A 23797-nucleotide genomic window follows, 5' to 3' on the forward strand; every position below is an offset into this window, starting at 1 on the left:
ATTAGAGTTTTGATACTTTGTTTCTATTTGTATTTTATTCTTGTATTGAATAAAAAAGTGTTTTTCTTTTTTTCAGTCAATAAATAAAAAGAAGTATAAACTTATTTTTTATTGAATATATAGTGATATGAAAATATTAATTTTTATTGCTATTTTTTTTGGTTTAGCAAACTGCAGTATAGTTTTTGCTAATGCCTCTTATGGAAATGAGTCTTAAAAAACTGTAAACATAGTTTTAGATGAATAATTCAGAACGTTGATGCATATTGATACTATTGGAGATATTCATGTTGCTTTTGACTTAAATAGTTCAATTACTTATTTTACATCAAATGATTGTGAAGACTGTTTATTTTATGGATAAGAAAGTGAAATAACTCCATACTAATGTTAACCTTAAAATAATTGTATCAAGTAAAGTGATTTTACTGGTCTATAAATTGGAGATTATATTGCAAGTGGAGACATAATTGCTTTACCTATGGTCTTAGACAGAATTATCTTTTATTTAGAAGAGGTTTATTATGTCAAAAAATTAACTCCTACAACTTTAAATCCCTCAACATACTAATCATAGTAAATAGGTTTACTTATTGCTAGAGATAACTAAAAAGTTTATGATAGTTAAATATTTAATTCACTCGCTAAATAGGGCAAAATAGATAAAATTAGCTATTCTTTGTATTATTCTGAAAATAATTACCACTTAACAATTCCTGGATATGACCGTAAGTTAATATCTTAATATTTTAATGATTTATCTCTTGGATATTCAAAAATCTCTGAAAAAATAATTCAATACGATTTTAATGCTTCAGTTGAATTTTGTGGAAAAAATATTGTAGAATTAGTCAGCGTTGAAATAAATCCTAGAGTTGACGATACTCTTTTTTCATTGAATGAAAACTATTTTAACAACTTTAAATAAATTATTGAAGAATAAAGGCTTTTGCCAGATCTTTCTTTATTTACTGCTTAGAATTAAAGCAAATGGAGTAAATTAATAGATTAATTTACTTTTAGCATCAAATTAAATATTGATTAGAGTGGAAACCTTCCTAAACCTAAGAATTTTGAATTTTTTTATCCTGCTGATTAATTCATGATGAAAAAAAGTTCTGATTCTGAAAATTATTATACGATCAGAGTTAATTTTGTAAAAGATTTAAATCGTATAACTTTAGGAAAGCGCATTCTAAGTAAAATGCTTTACTACATCTACTATGATGAATAAAAAAATATTAAAATAGCCTTAGCTCCTTTAAAACCAAAAACTCTTCTCAGATAAACCTCATATAATTGATAAAAATTTTATATAAAATGTGGTCTGTGTTTGTAATTCTTTATATAGAAATATTAAAATATAAAATTATTTACTTTTAACAAATGCGTCTATATGTTTGTTTTGATATTTTACCAAGTTTATATCATTTAATAAATTTAAAAATTATTAAAAAAAAAAAATTAATTAAAAAAAACTAATCAAATAATGATCAAAAAAATACTTCTAATAACTATCATTGCTTGTTTTATACGTCTTACACTTTCATCTTAATCGGAATATCCTTTCCCTTCTGACAAGTCATATCGCATTAAATTAGATGATAAATTTAATGCAAAATTATTTGTAGGTTCTTTAGGAGAAGTAGATGTACCTTTCAATATGCTCTCTAAACATATTTATTTGACATCTCCTTAATGCAGTAATTGTATTATATATTCATAAGATGAATAATAAACCTTCTCTTGCAATAAAAATGAAAATTGTGCTGTGACTTTAGAAAATGTTTCTGAAGATATATCAGGTTTTAAGGCTACCGGAGACTACATAAACCTTCCTATGATTCTAAATGGAACTCCTTTAACCTTTAACGATATATTTTATGTAAAATAAATAAGTGAATTAAAAGAGGGATAAAACTACGTTTATCAAGGAATTGGATTATAATTAGACGAGGAAAGCACCTCTTCTTTAATTGATTCATTAAAAAAGTAAGGAAAAATAGATGATGTATCTTATTCCTTATATTATGACTTTGCTCAATTTTAAGGCTATTTACTCACTATTGGAAGCTATGATATTAAATAACTATCAAGACAATTTTACAATTTGATGACTCTTCCTACACTTCCAACATAGAAAAATGAGTATGATAGAATAAAAGCTACAGCATCTTTTGCAGGTCAAGAGATTTTACTTGTTGATTCTTATGTGATTTTGGATCCTACAGTAGAAAATTTTGTACTTTCAAACTTTTATTTTAACGAAATGAAAAATATACTGGAAAAAAATTCTATGTTACCAGATCTTTCACTCTTTACCGAAAAAAATCCAGGACTATGGTCTAAAGCCAATCAATACTTAAATTTCTAAATTAGTTTCAAACTGGATGATCCAGATCAAATTTCAACAACCTTAGATGTTTAATTTAGTGCTACTGAATTTCTTATTAAAAATAATAATGACTAATATACACTCGATGTAACTTTTGTTAATACAAACGATAACTTTATTAGAGTTGGTAAAAAAATATTGAAAAAAATGATGTATTACAAGCGCATTTCATAAACTGATAAAAAGGTATTCAGAAGTTTAACCCCATTAAAAAAAATCAAATAATTATTAAGATAAGAAAATTATTGAAATAGATTTATTCAAATTAAATATATATCAGTATATATTTTATAATTGTTTAAGATTTTTATAAGTAAATTTATATAAAAATATAAAATTCACAATAGCTTTAAACAATTTTGTCTTTTTTGTTAGTAAGTGCCTTATCAGCCAATAATCAAAAATTTTTTCAAAAAGATATCTTTCTTATCAGAATATTTATTTTACTAATCATATTTATTCTTTTACTTATGTGATTATCAAAATATTTCTTTTTCATCAAAATTTTTTGTCAAGATTTGAATTTACCATAAAACCTTTCATATTCATCCATCCATCCAATTTTCATTTTAAAGATAATTATTTTATCAAATAATGAGAATTTTTAAGTAAAATATTTTTTTTTTCTCTTATTCAAGAGCATTGACGACGGTATATTTCTTTAAGGTATAATCTGAAATAAAATTTTTACTACTTTCAGAAACATTAAATAAATCTTGAAAAAAACTATTTTGTAATGTCAAAAAATTAACTCCTAATACTTTAAATTCCTCAACATATTAATCATAGCAAATAGTTTTACTTATTGCTTAAGATAACTAAAAAGTTTATGACTGCTAAATATTAACTTCACTCTTTAAATAGGGCAAAATTGATCAAATTAGCTATTCTTTGTATTATCTGAATATAATTACTACTTAAAGATATCTGGATATGACCATAGGATAATATCTCAATAACTTAGTGATTTATCTCTTGGATATTCAAAAATTTATGAAAAAATGGTTGAATATTATATTAATGCATCAGTTGAATTTTTTGGAAAAAATTGTTGAAGATTTAGTCAATGTTAAAATAAATCCTAGAGTTGAGGATTCTGTTTTTAAATTGAATGAAAACTATTTTAATAATTTTAAATAAATTATTGAAAAATAAAGGTTTTTGTAAAATTTTTGTTTATTTACTGCTTAGAGTAAATACAAATGGAGTAAATTAATAGATTAAATTACTTATAGAATCAAATTAGATATTGATTAGAGCGGAAACCTTCCTAAACCTAAGAATTTTGAATTTTTTATCCTGCTAACTTATTCATGGCGAAGACAGTCTTTGTTCCTGAAAGTTATTATTACACAATCAGAGTTATTTTTTAAAAGATTTAAACAGCTTAACTTTAGGAAAGCGCATTCTAAGTAAAATGTTTTACTATATTTTCTATAATGAATAAAAAAACATTAAAGTAGCATTAGCTCTTTTAAAACCAAAAGCTTTTCTTAGATAAATCTTATATAATTGATTAAAAATTTATATGGTTTGTAATTCTTTATATAGAAATATTAAAATTTAAAATTATTAGCTTTTAACAAATGCAAATGCGTCTAAATGTTTATTTCCATTTTTTTTTCAAGTTTAAATCTTAAAATAAATTAAAGAATTATAAAAAATAATTAATTAATAAATTAAAAAAAGCTAATAAAATGATCAAAAAAATACTTCTAATAACTATCATTGCTTGTTTTATACCTCTTACTTTTTCATCTTAATCGTAATATGCAATCCCTTCTAACAAACCATATCGTATTATATTAGATGATAAATTTAATGCAAGCTTATTTGTAGGTTCTTTAGGTGAAGTAGATGTATCTTTCAATATGTTCTCTAGATATATTTATTTGACATCTCCTTAATGCAGTAATTGTATTATTTATTCATAAAATGACTAAAAGGCCTTCACTTGCAATAAAAACGAAAATTGCGCTATGACTTTAGAAAATGTTTCTGAAGATGTATCAGGTTTTAAGGCTACTGGTGACTACATAAACCTTCCTATAATTCTAAATGGAACTCCTTTTACTTTTAACGATGTATTTTATGTAAAGCAAATAAGTGAATTGAAAAAATCATAAAACTATGTTTATCAAGGAATCGGATTATAATTAGACGAGGAAAGCACCTCTTCTTTTATTCATGAATTAAAAGAGTAAGGAATAATAGAAGATGTATCTTATTCCTTATATTATGAATATATTGAAGGGTATAAAGGAAACTATTTACTCACTATTGGAAGCTATGATGTTAGATTACTATCAAGACAATTTTACAATTTGATGACACTTCCAACACTTCCAACATAGAAAAAAGAGTATGATAGAATAAAAGCTACAGCATCTTTTTCAGGTCAAGAGATTTAAATTTTTGGCTCTTATGTGATTTTGGATCCTACAGTAGAAAATTTTGTACTTTCATACTCTTATTTTAATGAAATGAAAAATATTATGGAAAAATATACTATGTTACCAGATCTTTCACCCTTTACTTAAAAAAATCCAGGACTATGGTAAAAATTCGATAAATACTTAAATTTCTAAATAAGTTTCTCATTGGATGATCCAGATCAAATTTCAACAACTTTAGATGTTGAGTTTAGTGCTAAAGAATTTACTATTAAAAATGAAAGAGGCTAATATACACTTGATGTAACATTTGTTGATGCAGACGATAGCTTTATTAGAGTTGGTAAAAAAATATTCAAAAAAATGATGTATTACAAGCGCGTTTCACAAACTGATAAAAAGGTATTCAGAAGTTTAGCCCCTTTAAAAGAAAGCAAATAATTATTGAGATAAGAAAAATATTGAAATAGATTTGTGTCAAATTAAATCTCTATAAGTATATATTTTATAATTGTTTAAGATTTTTATAAGTAAATTTATATAAAAATAAATATAAAATTCACAATAGCTTTAAATAATCTTGTTAGTAAATGCCTTATCACAATAATCAAATTTTTTTCCAAAAAATATCTCACTTATCAGAATATTTATTTTACTTATCATACTTATTATTTTACTTATTATATAAAGGAGTGATACTTATCAGAATATTTCTTTTACCTATCAAAAATTTTATCAATATTTGATATTACCATATACCTTTCACATCTATCAAATTTGTATTTTAAAAGGTAATTATTTTATCAATCCTTTTAGAAATTATATCAGATAGATTTGTGTAAAATAAAATTTACAAATAATTAAAGCATTCCATTATATATTTTTAAAAATATAGTAAAAAATTGGAAAATAGTAAAATAGATTTATTATAATTACGAAATAATTTAAAAATAATAGAATATTTTAAGCATTAAAATAAAGTAGATAAAAATTTACATTTATATACAATATTAATTTTTAATTTAAATTTAAATGGAAAATTAATTAAAATATAGGAAATTATTTATTGTATTTGAAATTTAATTTATAAGCAATCAAATATCATTTTATTAGTTTAAATTTGAAATTAATAGTTTTCAATTAAAATCTATTCAATCTAAATAGAAGAGAGAGGCATCTTCATAATTATTTTTTACTATAATTTTAAATTAACTCTGCCAAATACTTCATCAAACAATCGCGAATTTATTAATTTATTTGTAGGTTTCATTTTAATTCATATAAATTAAAATGACGTAAAATAGGAGTTTTTATTTTCTGGTTACTAAAATTATTTGCTATTGTAATACCTTGTCTGTTTCTTCTTATCATATTATTCATAATAAAAACTATTTGTTGGTTTTTGTTGTTCATAGAAAACATCCACATATGACATACTTTACATTTATAAGTAGTCCACTCAGATTCCTATTTATTATTTCATAAAAAATTATTTATAATAATTGTTTTTATTTAATACTTTAGCTGCACCGAATTCATTCTTATATTCTTATTCATTATTGTAGTATGGAGTTATATTTTTTGTTGGACCTTCTGAGTTGAGGATGACTTAAATCTGAGAGTCTTCTTAAATTTATCCTTAGAAAATATGTAAATTATTTAATCTTTTTTACATAATAAATTTACCACAATCAAATGGACCAATCAAGAAATTGTTTGGTTACAACATGACCCATTTTAGAGCATCCCAATTTAATTTATAGCGTTTCTATTTATAAAGCATTTTAATGAAGCCAAATATATAATAAAAAATAAATTTATTACTCTTATGAATCTCAGATATTCAGAGCATCCATCAGATGGGCATAAACTTGCTTCATTCTGTTTACTTTCTTTAGTGCAATTACATAATTTTTATGGCATCTTTTTAGAAGATGTAAAGTTTTTTTTAAGCACAAATGTTGTACAACCACAAATGCACTAAGCTTTTGGGTAAGTGTCAAGATACTTTATAAAAAGTTATTTTTATCAATAAAATTTAAAATTAATTGCAAAATTACATTTTCAATCTTAAAAAGATGAGAGGACGAATAAATAATCTAATTCAGACAATAATAGGGAAGTTAAAGGAACAGTACCTAAATTAAGATAATATTATTTTTAAAAATTTAATAGAAAAATATTTATTTACCTAAGAGTTGATTAAGGTCAACGTTTCGTAAGCTGAGCACTTAAAGAAGTAAGTTAGACAAAAGATAAGGATGTTTCTCAATAATAATTTATCAAGTGGTGAGAAAATATTGATTTCATTATCCTCTACAAACAATATTTTACCTCTAAAGAGAAAGATTTCTCTTAAATAATCCATAACTTTAGGAGAGAGTCTAAATATTGAACTCATTTTACTAAGATGAGTTAAAAGAATGGTTAAGCTTAAAAAAGTTTTTTAGAAATATTTACTTTTCAATTGAGGATTAATCGAGAAGTAGATATGTAAATCTAGTTAGATCTAATTCACTTAGGAGCGAATATTCACTAATTACATGTGTGATACCTGACAACATCAATCTATCTTAATGCTCAATAAAGTAATCGTATGAGCAAATATATATTTCCTCCATAATTTTTATCAGACTTGGTATCTAATTAAAATAAAAATGTAAAATCAATACAATTTTAATTACGTATAAATTACATGCTTTATATTTAGTTTTTGATTTATTTTAGGATTGAAGGTTGGAGAGTTGATTACACTGTCTGAAGGGAAAAGAATGTTTTAAACATAATTATTAATAATTGTCTCAAAACTCCAATTTGAAGGAATAGAAGGTGTTTAGGGATTAGTGATGGTTGGCACATAAGTAGATATAGGACTTGAATTACTAACTATTTAAGCATAAATGTGTTCAAATCTTTTAATCACATTATCAATATTTGGACGAATTTATTAATCTCTCACTAAAATGTACTTGAGAAAATCTATAGCATACATGTTATTTTGTACTCTATCTAGATTTTCTTAAGTCAATATTTATTCTGTATTTGATGTTACTCTAAATAAAAATGCAGTTTCATTTTAGTTGTAAAATAAAAATTCATTTGTTAAAATTTCATATAACAAGCAACCTAAACTCCAAACATCACTGCTTCTTGTCGTGCCCACTTTTTTTCTTCTATCATATTTGTCTCCTTCTTTTTTACTTTAAATTGCTAAAGTTTGCATTTCAGGCGATTGTATAAATTAAGTTCCTTTTGATACTAAGCAGTACTCATCTTCTTCATTTCTAAACATTTTACACACACCAAAATCACCAAGGACTACTTTTATTGACTGATCGTTTGGATTTCCGTTTTCAGATTTGTTCTATTTTTAAATAATAAAATTTGTTGATATTTTTAAAGATTTAGCAAATTAAACAAAAAAAAAATGTTTTTACTGGAAAATCTAAAAGTATATTATCTGCCTTGATGTCATAGTGAATAACTGAGTTTGAATGCAAAAGCTGAACTGCTTTAAGAGCATCTCTGTAGATATTTAAATAAGTAGGAAGATTTTCTGTAAATTAATCACTTTTTTACTATTACCTCCACTACTTTAAACTCATTGGGTATCTCTTCATTATAATTTTATAGTCATTTTCTGCTAACCCATAGTCATATAGATCTGTCACGCACTAGTCAAATCTAAAGAGCTCTAGGCATGTAATTTCGTTAAAAATATCATGCAAGACACATCTATCATAAATACTTTTAGGCAAATCCATTTATTTTATAGCGACTATTTAAGGGTCAGATAAATTTGTTTTGGCTTCAAAAATACTGCCAAACTAGCCTGAGGCCATAAATTGAAGGTCTGTATAAATACTAAAATCATTTAAGGCAGCACAAAGCAATTTAAGTAATCTTTAGCCTGCAGGAAATGGTTTTATGTGGCATATTTATTGCAGCAAGTAAGGTAAAATAGATTAATTTGAAGGATGATTAAGATGAAAGTGAAGTAAAAAAAGCACATTTTGCTTATCATCAAGCATAGGTTATGATGAGCAATACAATTCATCTAAAGTACCTCTAGTAGGTGTAAGTAAAAGTGATAATATGGTACTCAAAACATAAGCATGTAATTCATCATCTGCATAGATTTTACGCAATTTACGTTCTTGGTAATAAAATATGTTTTCGTTCAAGACAACTTCTAAGTTTTCATAACCAGTATTGTTGCTATTGTTATTAGTGTTTGAGTTTTTAGAGTTTATGTTTGAGTGATGGCAATCCTATGTGATAGGATTGTTGAAGGGATCTCCTCCACTTTTTTAGCTGCTTTCTTATCCTTTCGAAAGTTGTCCTAAATTTAAGCTCAACGAAGGCTTGTTGGATTTCTAAGTGCTAGATAATGGGTGAATAGAATTATCATTACTTTCTTTCTTCATATTTTTTAATGTTTGGTTAAAAGCTTTATTTGTATTATCTCCTGAGTTGGGCAAATTTGAACCGCTTATAAGCTTATTTAAATTAATAGCTGGTAGAGGTATTTTAGGTGCAGGATTCGAAATTAAAGGAATTTAGTAACTTCCTTCGCTACTACTGCTACTGTCCATGTATTAATCAAAGCTTTAATTTGCATCTTAATTTACTTCTTCAGATCTTTTACTCTTATTGTCTTTCTTTTTTTCTAGTTAATTGTCTGCCTGACTGTAAATATTATAAGAATCATTCTTATTTTAATTTTCAGGTAAGTTATTATAGTTCAATCCAGAGTTAGCTTTAACTTATTCACCTTTTAGTGGAATTCCAGCCAGAGAAAACTTTAGATTAGGTTTATTTTAGGCGATTCCATTATTGATAGCAAATTAAGGTTGTGGCGATTACTCCTGTGAGGTTATTTATCTGCAATTAGCTAGATTTTGATTATCAGCAATATTTTAACTGACATTATTAGCATGTTACTAGCCAGGAATTTAAATTAGAGGTATATTTATTTTCATTTATGGTTTAGTAGGTGGGATAAAAAGAATTCCATCAGATGAAGAAGATGATAAATTATCTATATTTTGATCATAATTTTATTCAGTCATTTTATTTTCGTTTTAACTAAATTTATCAACAAATGTGTTTTAAAATTATATGTTATTATCTTCTTATTATTACTAGAAATCTTAATCAGAAGGAATATTACTTACCAATTGATTAGGAATATTCTACTAATTTTAAGTGTTAGAGTTTTAAAATTAAATATTCATAGATATTCTTTTTTGACCATCTGAAGGCATATCAGATGAGCCAGGAGTTTTCCTACTTCCTAAATCAATATTTTATCCTATACTAAATTTGTTGATATTTTATCTCTTTTGATTGAATAATTTCTACCTATTTATTATTTATTTAAAATATAAATTAATTTCAATATTTAATTAATTTTAAAATAATTTAGTTTCAATCAATTTTTGTAAATTTATTTTCAATGATAATTTAGCTAAATTTCTTTATTTTTTAATAAAAATTAATTTTTTAATTTAATTAATTCATTTAATTAATTAAAAGTATCTCATGGATCTTCAAAAAATAAGAAAAAAGAAATTTAAAACTCAAGTTAATTTTATTTCAATAAAAAATCTAATTAAATTTACTTTTCTGAGCTATTTTGGGCATAATCAAGCTAATTAAGAGATTTAGTTATAGATTGGATTTCGCTTGATGTCTATTTTTAAGATTGATCGTTGCTATTATTTGATTCTAAATTGAGAGCTTTTATTTGTACTTTACTGTTGATTTAAATTGTTTTTTAAATTGGATTATGAGATGAGTTAGATCCTTAGTTATTGTTATTTTGATTATTAAATGATTAATTTGATTTAGCAGGTGACCTTTAGCTATAATTTTAAGAGTTTTGTTGTTGCTATTATTGCTGCTACTGCTACATTTATTTTTTAGCTTCATTACGAACTTTCATAAACCTATCTCTAATCTAAGTAATTTCAAATTCCAAGTCTATTTCTCTTGTGAAAAATTCTACTATCCTGTATTAAAAGAATTTTCTTGTAATTTCATCGGTTCTTGTTGTTGAAAGGGTAAAAAGAACTTTGATATACAACTTTAAAAGATCTATCTTAAAATAATGGTAGTATTTCTACAAATTCTATAGCGAAGAATGTGAATGTTCTTCTGGTATATTATTTGAATTCTAATTGCCATTGTTCCCTTTAATTTCATTATTATGGTAATAAGGTGATTCTTTCTAAGTTTTATTTAAAATTTGATTGATATTATCCTAAATTTCTTGCTTAGAGTTTGATTTTTATTGAATTTATCTTATTTTATTTGAAATTTCATTTAGTTCATTCAAATTAGAGTGAGAATATAATTTGACAAAGTTAGTAAAACTAAATTTTAAATAGAACGAGCTGATATCTTCATTAAGAAGACATGAATAATTACTGCAAAAACCAAAAGCTAGACCCAAAAATTCTAATATTTATTTATAAAGATTAATCCTTAATACTGTTGACATAGGTAACTTAGTCTTAGCATTATTTTATATGATTACACTATTGATTTCTGAGTTAGTTGTTAAATATTTGTAGAAAATACCATTGGTAGGGCGTATTAAAAATAGCATTTCTTGCAATAGTTACCTAATAAATTACTTATATTCTTTAGATTTTTCAGTCTTCTTTTCATTAAGCCTTTCTCTAAATATCATATTCTGACACATTATTAAAGATGATTTAAAGTATAAGAGGAGCTTTTAAGCACATATAAATAAATTGATGTGCTCCTATTGCAAATGATATTGGTTCTAATTTTATGAAGTTTTTTAATTATTTGCTGCTGATTCATTTTTGCTTTTTGATGGTAACTGATTTGTTGTACTATCACTATTATTATTTTCTTTTTCGCTCTGCTTATTGTTATTATTTTTATTGCTTGGAGTTATTTCTGAGCAAAATGCAATAATTTCGTTAAAAATACCTATTGAGTACATCTTAATAAGCTCTTTCCAATTCTCATTTTTGAAATAAATTTAATTAAGCAATTTATACATTTCATTTCTTGGAGCCTTTATCATAATTCTTGAAATGATGCTTATATAGTTTCCAAAAATCTCCTTATGCTTCATTACAAAAGGAATTTATTAATTATAACCTAAATTACTGCTAATAGGCATAAATGTTCCATTTGTATTGTAAGAAGATTAAAATTTATGTTAAGAATTTAGCATTGAATTTTATTAAGCCTATTGGATGTTTAGCTAAGAAGAAATAAAATCATCTTTAGTAGGAGAATCTAAAATAATTCTGTTTCCGTTCATTCCTATAACATAAATTAAAACATTTAATGAGTTAAATTAGATAATATATATATATATTTACTGTTGTTTGAATTCAAAGTATTATTCAACAACTTTTGGTTCTGTTTTGTTTTACTAGCTGAATTGCTAAGGCTCTAATTTATTTGAATGTATAAATTAAATAAAAAATTATAATATTATTAGAATATAAATATTACAAAAGTAGGTCTAGCCAATGAAGTATTATTTTATATTAAAGTAGTGATCCTCACAGAATTAGTACCTGTCCTTGAGCTAGCTTATGAAGGAGTAATGGAAAGCTCAATAAATTACCTCTTTATCATCAACAAGCAATCTATCAAAGATTCAAGTACTTCAAAGCATATAATCCTAGAAGAGCAGTTCGCTAAAAACCCATCTAAAATTTCAAGCTATTCTTTCTCTATTTCAAAATATAACGTTGAATTCATATCCATATTATTTATATACCATCTAAATTTCTTCTCAAACTTATGTAAAAACTCATCTTTATTTTTTAATAAATTTCAATTAATTTTTCATTTTTTCATTTAATTTATGCTTAAAAATCACTTATTTATTTATTTTCATCAATAAAAATTTTTTTATTCATTTAATAATTATTTTACTAAAAAAATTAATCAGATAAAATTTGTTCTAATACTGAAAAAATTCCATTTTAAATCAATTATTTCGTTTTTGAATAAAAAAAGTGATATTATTTGATTAAATTTAATTCATACAAATAAAATTTTAATTTTTAAATTAAAATAAATAATTTAGTTAGATTTTTAATTGGAAAAAATAGTTTTATTTGTTCATAAAATTTTTTATAAATAAGTAATTTAATTCTATTTATTTTACTTGTTTTTGAACGAATTTCATTTGCAGAATTCAATGTGATTGGAATCTATACTCCATTTGTGATAACATAAGAATTTTAATTTATTTCTGATGAGGGATTGACAGATAAGATTTTAATTTCAGAAAGCATTTTATTTTAATTTTTTTAAGCAAATAAATTGACCTAAAATTACTTAGCTTCTGTAACTTAGTTTTGAACACTCTACTTATTTTCTTTTAGAGAAGAAGAGTCTATTGACTATATATTTTATGTAAATATTCCTTTTTTAAGTGAAAATATCTAATGGATTTTCTCACTATGAATAGAATAAAAATCTAATATTTTAAAATAAACCAAATTCTCAGGCAAGGTAATTTATTCTAAAGAAACCTCTATTTCTGCCAAAGAAAAATTTTCATTCCAATTTTCATGGATAGCATCACTTGCGTATTAATTATTTTAATTGTAGTTTTAATCGTCATAGACGTTATGAGATTAATTAGAAAAGTTGTTGTTGAAATTAGAATATATTTTATTTTGAAAATCTATTTATACTTATTGATTAATATTGTGTTTTGTTTAAGGTTAAAACTTTTTTTTATATAAATCATGCATGATTCTTTCATATTACTTGCTATCTCCATGAGCAAATGTTTCGAATCCATCACAAATTAGATTTAATTTTTAAGACTCGTATTCTATTTCAGTGTACTCATCCCAGCCCTTCCTTGAACACATAAATTTAATTAAGTCTTTTTTTCTATTAAATGAGTTAACTTCACTGCTTAAATAAGAGTATAAGCAATTAACTGGAGAAGGTAAAAATTATTTTTCTTAATCAGACAAATCTTTTAAAACCATAAAAATAATATTTGAAATAATCTTTAACATCTTTCTGATATTATTTAGTTCAGTTTTGCTTTTCTTTTTTCTATTTGCATTCATCATCATAAGCATCATTTATTGCTATTGTTACTTTTTTTATATTTTTATTTATTAATATATTTATTTTTTTCATTAAATCTTAAATAATGCAAATATATATTGTTTATACCCAAGAGATATTTATTAAAAATTAAAATTTATTTTTAATATTTTGCTTAATTTAAAAATAAGTTTACATTTTGCAATTAAGACATAGAAGAAACTGATTCTCTATGAGTGTTGCTGCTCAAATTATCCTATCCAACAACTACATTCAATTCTTTAAGATCTATTGAATCTAGTAAAGTTATCTATTCTTATTCTATCTGTTGCTGCTACTGCTATTTAAATTCAGCTTTCTTAGAGCTACCTTTATCTCTTTTTCTTTTTTTTATTTTTTGTTTGATAAAGCTTTCATCAATTTTTAAATCTATCAGACTATCAACATCTTTTTTATTGAATATTATTTAAATGAACAATATTTAGTTAAAATTACTAATTACCTTAAAAAACTGCTATTTTAGCAACTTAATCCAATTAGAATTTTCTTCTTTGAGCTAATAGACAACCTAAATCTATTGTTAGATTATATTCTCCAAGATTTTGGGCAATTTCGCTCATCTTTTACATAGCTGACATACTCTTGATTGCTTTTTCATCTTTGTCATCAAAAAAGTAACTATTATCACCATCAATCATAGAGTAGTTATTTTCATTAATACTTTTAGGAAAGTTGACTATTTATCTTTATGCAAAATTATTCTATTGATCTTTGAATCCACTGTCAATCGAGTTAGAAAATCTATTTGAATTTGTTGAAAAACTCTTAAAAGGATCAGCCCTGCGTGTTGATCGAGTTAAGGTTCCTATATTTTCGCTATTTGTTTATGGTAAATTTAATGGGGGAATCTTAGGGGCTTTTGAATTTTTACTATTAAACATAAATGAACTTTACTCTGAGCTATTTTAATTACTTAAGTTTGGAATATTTGTATTTATTGGGATAGAAGTATTTCCTTGTATTTAGTTATTTACATTTTTATTTATTTCTGAAGAATTCTCATTTTATTCAGTCAAGGTAAGTTCATTAGAGTTATTATTTTTGCTATGCCTCTTGCTTGGATTTCTAGTATTTAAAATATTAGGACTACCTCCACTATTAATATTTTAATCTTATGCAATATTTTAATTAAATTGGCTATTATGAGACTACTATAAAGCATTTAGATTCTGCTATGTTTATCCTAAATTAAGTGTATTTTATATAAAAGGATCGCTAGTTTGAGTTGTATTTATATTTGTTTTAGTATAATTTAAATTGCTTAGATCTCCTTGAGATATTCTAGTACCTTGTAAAAAGGGATTTGTTTACTCGAATTCTACCAATTTTTCTGTTCGAGTAGGAGAGACAGAAGATAATTGATGATTTTTCAATTAATATTACTATTATTGCATTATTTATTGATAAATGCATGTAGAATAATGTTAGCTATGATTTCCTCTTTCAGAATTATTATTAAAATTATTTGGATGAGCACTATTAGGAGTATAAGATCCTGTTTGATTATACAAATAAGGATAATTATTTGCTATATATTTTGAAAGTTAAGAATGAAAATCAACAGGCTCTGATTGTACTTAATTTTATTGCTGAGAGTAAAGTTTATTTAAAGAAAATATTCTTTCATCAGGTTCAGCATCTTTAAGTATTCGAGTGATGTTTTTTTCATAAAGTTCTATAATCTAGCAATAATATTCAGTCTAATTCCTCATAAAAGGAATCAGTTCTTCAGAAAAGAAAATGAGCTTGTAGAAAATAGATAACCCTCCGAGACATGAGTTATGTGCATCAAAGTGATCTAAAAATAACTCACATATTTTCTCACAGCTTTATGGTCTACAGCTATTTTTTTATTTAATTAGTAAAAGATATAAAAAAACTTTGATTTTCAAAAAATTAGATTCAAAACGCTACTTATAACTTTTTATTTTTTTTCTTACACTTCCAAACTTAAAAATAAGCCAAATATTTAGCATTTGTTAAATTAAATGGAATTTCTTATATTTTAAAACTAAATAATAAATTTATTTTGGCCTAAAAGTTCATTTTTCTAGATATAAAATTTCATTATAAAAATGATTTTGGGCTTTTTTTAAAAAGTGCTTGCAAGATATTATTTTACCTCATTATTTTGAGAAGAAGATCAGTAATTAAATCTAGAATATATTCATGGAAGCGTTTTGATAAATTTTTATTGATCTTAATTGTTGGAACAACTGTATTCTGCTTAAGGAATTATGAGTATTTTGTTTAACATGTTAAAGAAACCAAGTATAATGATAATCTATTCGTAAAATTATCCCAAAATTCTTTATGAATATCCTTAGAAATCTCCTTTAAAATTTAAATAAGTTCTTCTGTATATTCGGTAATGCTTCCTAGCTTTTCTAACAACTCGTATTCCATTATAAGAGATCAATCAATAATAAATAATTTTAAGACTTGATCGTTTGGAAAGCACAATATTACTAATAAATAAAAGATCTAACTTAATTTTTGATAATTGTTCTCCTATTTAATATTGTAAGGCTCAATTTTCAATTTTTGAGAGATAATTTGAATTGTGGAGTTTTTTTGCTTAAATGAAAAGTTAATCTTTAAATCTATTGTAGAAATCTCTAAGCTACAACTATGTTTATGAACTTGTAAGAGAAAATAAATGCGAAAAAGCGATCGCTTCTATTGCTTTTGTCCTATACTTTTAAAACTAACTAAATAACTATATCTTTAAGTAAGTTATTTGTTTTGATATATGTTAAGAATCCTATTTATTAATATATTATTTAATAAACCAATGCCACCACTAATTATTTTGTTTATAAATATTAATCTTTCTCTTAACTTTCAAATAAAAATTTGATTTTCTGCTAGTTTAAACTACTTATTTTTTATAATGTAATAATTTATTCATAAATAAATAAATAATTTCAAAATTTTCAACTAAAAAATTATCCTTTTTTAGTTTTTTTTAAATTTTTATTTAATAGCTTTTTTTCAAATTTTAAATATTTTAAAATTATTTGAAATACATTTTAATATTTTATTTTAGAATAAAATTGCAATTTTTTTTCATTTTAAATATTTTTAAGTGTTTTTAGAGACAATTAGAAGTTTTCTATAAATTAATATTATTTTTACAAATCCATCAAATTAAAGTAAAATTAAAAAAAAATTAATTAATTGAATGAATGAGTCTAGATTTTCAAAGAAGTATCATATTTTTTATTTGCTTTGAATAAAATGCTAGATAAAATTAAATTTAAAGTCAAAATAGTATTTTGTTTCTAATTAAATTAAAGTAGATTTATCATTATACAATTATTATTTAAAAACGATGTGCAATTTTCTTCTTTTTGATACCTTTAAAAATTTTAATTGGTATTTATAAGGAATAAAAACATCAAAAATCAAACAAAAGATATTATTAATTATATCTTAATTGCAAATTTTTATTAAATTTTTTATAGGTTAAAACAATCTTATAATTTATAAAGGTCGATTAAATGAGTTAGCCAGAATAGGAAGAATTAGATTAGTTATTTCATGGTGAACCTATAGTTATATCTTAATAGCTTTTTGAGTAAACAAATCACTTAAAGATAGCAAACATACTCAAAGATATTTAGTAATCAATCCAACTTTATTACATTAATTAGACATTGAATTCAAATAAGTTTTAAAATTTTATTCTTAATGCTAATACTTTAATAAAGGAAAGAGATAGTTAAAAAGAACAACACTCTTAAGAGCATCTTTAGTCATAATTATGTGGAGTTATTGAATTGTAGTGATCTTTTGATAAATATTAATGAATACTCCAAGAATATATCTAAACTTTCTGAAAAACCAGCTAAATCATTGTAAAAGATATTTGATTTAAATATGAGTGCAGCTACTTTGGCTAAAGATGGCTCAGTCTCTCATTCTGATACTGTTATAAAACAAGATAAAGACCTTCCATAATAGAATTTAAAAAATATTAGCGACTCTATTGATATATTAATAAGCAAAACTAGCAAGATTTATTAGAAATATAAATTATTTTCAATAGCAGCGAGATAATCCTTATCTCTTAAGAGTTTACTCAAAGAAATAAAATAGAGTCTTAGCTAGCAACTACCTAATTCAAAAGATATCTACTTAAGTAATTAACTCTTTCATAAATTTAATAAATGAATAATTTTACTTTAAGTAAACTTATATTTTTACTAATTAGTATAATAATATATTAAAAATTGCACTAATTAATTGAGAAATTAAACACGTAATTAAATAACGAATAAAAGATTTTCAATTCTTTAAATAAATATTTTAAAAATAAAATAAAATAAATATTTAAGGTTATTATTATATTAAATAACAGGGTATTTTGGAGATAAAGAAATGTTAATTAATGAAATATGCTCTGAAATATTCGAATAGGGAATTAGATATATTTTATAGTAGAACGAGGAAGTATCATAAATAGATTAAAATGAAGAACTTGAATAAATGAAACAAGAAACGAGGATCTGGATATATATTGATCAGGTAATTGCGATGTGTTTGCTCTTATAAGCATTAAGATCATAAAAAGATGTAAATATATTCCTATCCTCAATACCTTCCTTGAATGAATTTAGTTATCAGCCATAATACATTTTTTCATAAAATAATAACCAAAATATAAAAACCAACTAAGAATAGCTGATATAGCTATGCTTGAAAGAAAGCTTTAATATAATTCAAGAAATAAAACTTAAAAATTTAGAGAAAAGTGCAAACATTGCTAAATTTATGAATTATTTTAGTGATTTTTATGCTTTAGTTAAATATTTTAACGATTAACCATTTTATTCTGGCTTCATCACACTTTTTGAAGAACTAAATGCAGGAGTCTGTGAATGTAGTTACTTGACTTACTTTACAACTTTCAAAAGCGTTTAAGATATTAAAGACTATCAATAATCAATATTGCCTTCCGATGATTCTTACAATTTAAAATATTAAAGTGATGTCTTGAGTATTATTTAAAATATTTACAACCTTTAATTCAATCAGCTGAGTACAATAATTAGGGCAATGCTTATTCATGCTGATGAAGAGGACAACAAATTTTTTAATCAGTAATTTCATTAGCTTATTTTTAAATAACATATTTGAATTTATATAAAATATCAAATAGCACATTCTTCTAGCGCATGATGTTTGAAGAAAAGAATATCAAAATGATTGAACACATTAAAAATGTACTAGACTAAATATATCAAAGCAACTAAAATACCAAGTAATAATAGTAATAACACAAAGACTTAAAGACTATTCTTTACACTGTTTGGGAGGATTTTTATTGTGAAGAAATTAAGAAAAGTATTCTTGGTATATAAATAGAGGATATGATAGTCAATTTCAAAAAATAAATTTTAGAAAAAACTGGCTAAAACATAGAATACACCAAATATGGAGATATCAAGTATTAGGAACATCTCCAAAATGAATATGAACAAGCTAAGTTGAAAATTTAAAGGTTTTCTAATAAATTATAAATAATATTTGGATTCGAAGAGAAACACGATTCTGCTTACAATCTCGAAATTATGAGGAACTATTTATATGAAAATGTTAATCTTTTAGTAGAAAATTACGAAAATAGTTTAGTATAAATGTGGGAAGAGTAAGAAAGCAACCCTTCTTTTGACTTAATGAAAGTCTTTATAATATTTCTATTCTTCCACAACTACCTCGTAGAGCAACTTTTATCTTCAAAGTAAATTAATTAGACTTAGATTTGATTTCAAAAATAAAATAAAATTGAATATTATCTTAATTTAACTAGAATAAGAGAAGGAGCTTACATTGAATGGGATGTTGAGAAATTCAATGAAATTCAGATTTACATTTAAGATAGAATTTAATTTATTTCTGATGAGATTATTAAAAAACTATCTGAAGAGCATTATATGCTGTCATACCAAGAATATTTCATGATATATTTGTATGAATTAGATGAGTTCTTGCACAATTTTATAGAAAATGGAGATGTAAAATAACTAGAAATTTGTAAACAAATCGTGCTTAGTATTTTCTAAGCCTTAGAAAACGAGGAAAACGGAAGCATAATAAAAAATTTGACAAATCCAAGCAGATTGAGCTAATATGATAATATGAAATTCATTAATATCACCTACATTTTAGGAAGTAAATTTTCTTTATAGCCAAGAGAATACTTTGAAAAAGAATAAGAAAAAGAAACAATTGCTTAAATATCTAAAATCAGAAAGGAATTCAAAGAAAAATTAATACCTATAAATTAAAAATAATAAAATTTCTTATTATTTTAAGAATAATTAGTCTTTATTTAATCTGATAATCGTGGATAAAAACCATAATAAATCCCAGCATAGAAAACGGGAGTTTCTAATTCAAATTTAGGATCTTAAAATAATTTGTAGACAAATAGTGATACAAATAAACAAAAGATTTCTTAAAAAGACCCATAAATACAATAACCATAATAAACACAATCTGTTATAAATGCTTAACTTTAATAAACAGCAAAGAATCTAGTTGGAGAGGTAGCAATCATTTCTTAGTTAATTTTTATTAATATTAAATTTAACATTTTTATTTAAAAAGGTATCAAATAAATTTAAAGAACTTGGTTTCAAAGAAACAGCAACTAGTTTGCTTTCTAAATTAACTAAAAATTGATTGGTATATTTACTGTAAAATCTCTAACTTTGAATCTTGGAATATGAGTTGTTCAAGGTTCAATTTACAGAAGCAAAGAGGAGATTCATTTTTTATGCTTAACTATAAATTTTGAAATAAAAAATTGTTAGAGGAATACAGTAATTATTTATTCTAAAAGTAGGCAATTAAAAAAATTAATAATTTTATCATTAAAATTTTTAAATTTAAAATATTAATAAAAATGTTTATATATAATATAATTCAATATGTAATTTTAAATCAACATTGTAAATTTATTTTATTTAACTTCTAAATACTGATAGCAGTTCTTTAAAGTAAATTAATCAATTTTTAAAGTTTACCAACAATAAATCAATGATCAAAAATAGGAATAAATTCCTATCATTAAGTTTAAAAAAATACAATTTTTTATAAATTAATAATAAGTTTAAATATTTTATTTGAGAAATAATCTATTTTATATAAAAAGTTATGATTAAATAAAATAATTTTATTTTATTAATTTCATTTAATTTTTACATTAATGAATATAGTATTTGTTAATGCGTTTATAAATATCTTAATGGAAATTTCTTTATGATTTACAAATTTATTTGTTTATTTGATTATTCATTCATATTTTAATTAATTTAATTCATAAATATATTCTTTAAATAATATCAACAAGCAAATATTTTTTTGAATAAGAGCAGAGTATTTAAATGATCCTATCAAATTTAATAAAGCAATAATCCTTTTTATTAAAAAAAACTGCTAATTTACCTTATTAATATAGCATTAATAAGAACGCCTTACATACTTACAACATTAAGAAATACTTTTCATCAAATTAATCTTAAAATCAAGATTAAATTTAGTAAGAAATTTAGACTACTCAAACCACTCCTTAGCTCCACTGGCTAGAGAAAAACTTACCTGAAAAATACCTTCCATATGTTAGATTAGGAAGATATGAAAAACCTATTGGATACAAGCTTCTTTTTTGGCCATGCGTTTGGGGAGCCGCTTTAGGATAGCCAATATTGAGTCCTTTAGCACGTATAATATAAATTTCTACCTTAAAAAAAATATAAATTTAATATAAATATATTTAATATAGTTGCTCATTTGTTTGGTACTTTTTATTTTGGATCAGCTGTAATGAGAGCAGCAGGCTGCATTGTAAACGACATGTGGGATCGAGATTTTGATAACAAGGTAATTAAAAATTATTCATACATAAAATACAATCTGATTAAATTATTTTGAGTTTATTACATACAATAATTTGAAAGCAAGCAAACAAATCTATAAAAAATATCTTATATTTGATATGTAGAATTAATTATATTAAGATAAATAAATTTTCAATATATTTATAACAATTTAAGGTTGAAAGAACTAAAGTAAGACCACTTGCATCTGGAGATCTAACTATGAAATAAGCTTCTATCTTCTTATTCTTTCACTTATGTGGAGGTTTGCTTACCTTAACATAATTGAATTGGTTTTCTATAGCCTTAAGTTTTGGTATAGTGCCTATAGCAGCTCTATATCCTTTGTTTAAGAGATTTACTTACTATCCTTAGGTTGTTTTAGGTATTTAGCAAGATTATATAAAATTTAAATTGATAAAAGAATTTTTAAAAATAAAAAAATAATATTACAAAAGGTAGTTGTTTTAACTGGGGTGTTATGGTAGGATATGCAGCAGCTGCAGATATGATAAACTATAACGTTGCTATTCCAGCTTATATTGGTAAAATAAATTTCGATATAAATATAATAATTTTTTCTAACTTAAAATAATAAATTTATTCTAATTAAATAAAAAAAGTAATATTGTGAATTTAGTTTTAAAAATATTATTTGAACTTAAAATAATTTACATCAAGAAAGTATTTATTTTAAGTAGAATATTTTTCATTTAAATGTTCTTAAATTAAACATTTTTACTAAAATTAAATCATAATTTAAAGAATTTAAGGCAAACATTATTATTTTAATAAAATAAATAATGATTAAAGCTGATATTAACAAAAATTGAAAAAAATTTATTTAATTCTAATGTAATAACATTTATTTTTCAATAATATATTTTAGGATAAATACAAGAAAATATTTTAGATTATTTTCATATTAAAATGTTTTGAGACTATTTAATTTACTAAATATCATAAAAAAATAAATAAGTTAAAATAAATATTAATTTTATATTTACAAGGATTAAATTATCTAAATTAATTCTTTAATTTTATTAAAAAAAAAAGCTTTGTTTTAATCGATTTTATTTAAAAATATTTTTTTTTATTGCCAATTTTTTAAAGCAAAAACAAACATTCATCAATAAAAATGATTTTTTAAATATTTATATAGGAGGTGTACTTTGGACTTTAATTTATGATACAATATATGCTCATTAAGATAAATTGGATGACATAAAAGTTGGAGTTAAAAGTACTGCTCTTGCTTGGGGAGAAAATACAAAAAATGTTATGTATGGGTTGTGGGGAACTTAACTTTCTTTATTCTTATATGCTGGAATATAAGGAGGACTCGGATTACCTTTTTTCCCATGCTGCTTAGCTTCACACTTATATTTATTTAGACTCATATAAGACTTTAACATGGATGATCCAAAAACATGTTGGAACTTTTTTGTATACAACAAAAACTTTGGTTTGCTGATGTTTTTATCAATTTTAATTGGAAAAATTTTCCCTAAAGCTATTGAAGAAGATGATGAAGAAGATTTGATTGAAGATGAGAGATAAACACAATAAAATAAGAATAAAATTGAAACTCAAAAACCATGATTAATAAATTAAAAGAATAGTTATAATTATAAGATATAAATATATAAATTATAATATTATGTGTAGTTATTATTTCTTCAAGCCTTTTGTAGTAATAGTAAACAATTCATTTAGTTAGAGTTTCATTGCTTTATTTAGGATGAAAAAAAAATTAGTCATTGAACTTAATTTTAGAAACAATTTTTTAGAATTTGGCTTCAGTGGAGTCTTTTTTTTACAGACAAAATTTACAAATTAAAATAACATTTAATTGCATGTTATTAGAATCAGATTTAATTTCACAAAACACACTTGTGGGAATTAACAACTCTTTTTTATTTGCGAGAAAAAGTATTACAATTTTTTCATTTTTGCATCCTAAAAATAGACTTAAAGTATATAGATATAGT

At 23.4% G+C, this 23797-nt stretch overlaps 6 protein-coding genes across 6 annotated transcripts; 5 read left to right on the forward strand and 1 right to left on the reverse strand. All coding sequences in view use genetic code 6, as the record gives it.

Annotated features, from left to right (window-relative positions):
* Nucleotides 1–127: 127 nt before the first annotated feature.
* Nucleotides 128–1303, forward strand: TTHERM_00653720 (transmembrane protein, putative; the record flags this gene model as incomplete). Its single annotated transcript, XM_001013924.1, has 1 exon — nt 128–1303. One exon carries the CDS (start codon nt 128–130, stop codon nt 1301–1303), a length of 1176 nt encoding a protein of 391 aa, XP_001013924.1.
* Nucleotides 1304–1489: 186 nt separating this feature from the next.
* Nucleotides 1490–2644, forward strand: TTHERM_00653710 (hypothetical protein; the record flags this gene model as incomplete). Its single annotated transcript, XM_001013923.1, has 1 exon — nt 1490–2644. One exon carries the CDS (start codon nt 1490–1492, stop codon nt 2642–2644), a length of 1155 nt encoding a protein of 384 aa, XP_001013923.1.
* A 1448-nt stretch (nt 2645–4092) lies between these two features.
* On the forward strand, nt 4093–5253 carry TTHERM_00653700 (transmembrane protein, putative; the record flags this gene model as incomplete). Its single annotated transcript, XM_001013922.1, has 1 exon — nt 4093–5253. The coding sequence occupies one exon, from the start codon at nt 4093–4095 to the stop codon at nt 5251–5253; it is 1161 nt and encodes a 386-aa protein (XP_001013922.1).
* An 801-nt stretch (nt 5254–6054) lies between these two features.
* On the reverse strand, nt 6055–16326 carry TTHERM_00653690 (Serine/Threonine kinase domain protein; the record flags this gene model as incomplete). The annotated part of the gene is made up of 16 exons (XM_001013921.2): nt 6055–6255; nt 6308–6426; nt 6475–6556; nt 6613–6795; nt 6849–6926; nt 6980–7193; nt 7249–7430; nt 7484–8152; nt 8226–10152; nt 10413–12096; nt 12156–12228; nt 12292–12599; nt 12956–13910; nt 14057–14307; nt 14363–15762; nt 16043–16326. The coding sequence occupies 16 exons, from the start codon at nt 16324–16326 to the stop codon at nt 6055–6057; spliced, it is 8610 nt and encodes a 2869-aa protein (XP_001013921.2).
* Nucleotides 16327–17423: 1097 nt separating this feature from the next.
* On the forward strand, nt 17424–20610 carry TTHERM_00653680 (4-hydroxybenzoate polyprenyl transferase family protein; the record flags this gene model as incomplete). Its single annotated transcript, XM_001013920.2, has 6 exons — nt 17424–17545; nt 17634–18064; nt 18284–19025; nt 19085–19666; nt 19736–20474; nt 20536–20610. 6 exons carry the CDS (start codon nt 17424–17426, stop codon nt 20608–20610), a joined length of 2691 nt encoding a protein of 896 aa, XP_001013920.2.
* Nucleotides 20611–21314: 704 nt separating this feature from the next.
* Nucleotides 21315–23408, forward strand: TTHERM_000653668 (4-hydroxybenzoate polyprenyltransferase; the record flags this gene model as incomplete). The annotated part of the gene is made up of 5 exons (XM_012797197.1): nt 21315–21651; nt 21713–21810; nt 21984–22191; nt 22265–22351; nt 22969–23408. 5 exons carry the CDS (start codon nt 21315–21317, stop codon nt 23406–23408), a joined length of 1170 nt encoding a protein of 389 aa, XP_012652651.1.
* Nucleotides 23409–23797: the final 389 nt, after the last annotated feature.

Source organism: Tetrahymena thermophila, assembly GCF_000189635.1.
Source record: "Tetrahymena thermophila SB210 genomic scaffold scf_8254667, whole genome shotgun sequence".
Lineage (NCBI taxonomy): Eukaryota > Ciliophora > Oligohymenophorea > Hymenostomatida > Tetrahymenidae > Tetrahymena > Tetrahymena thermophila.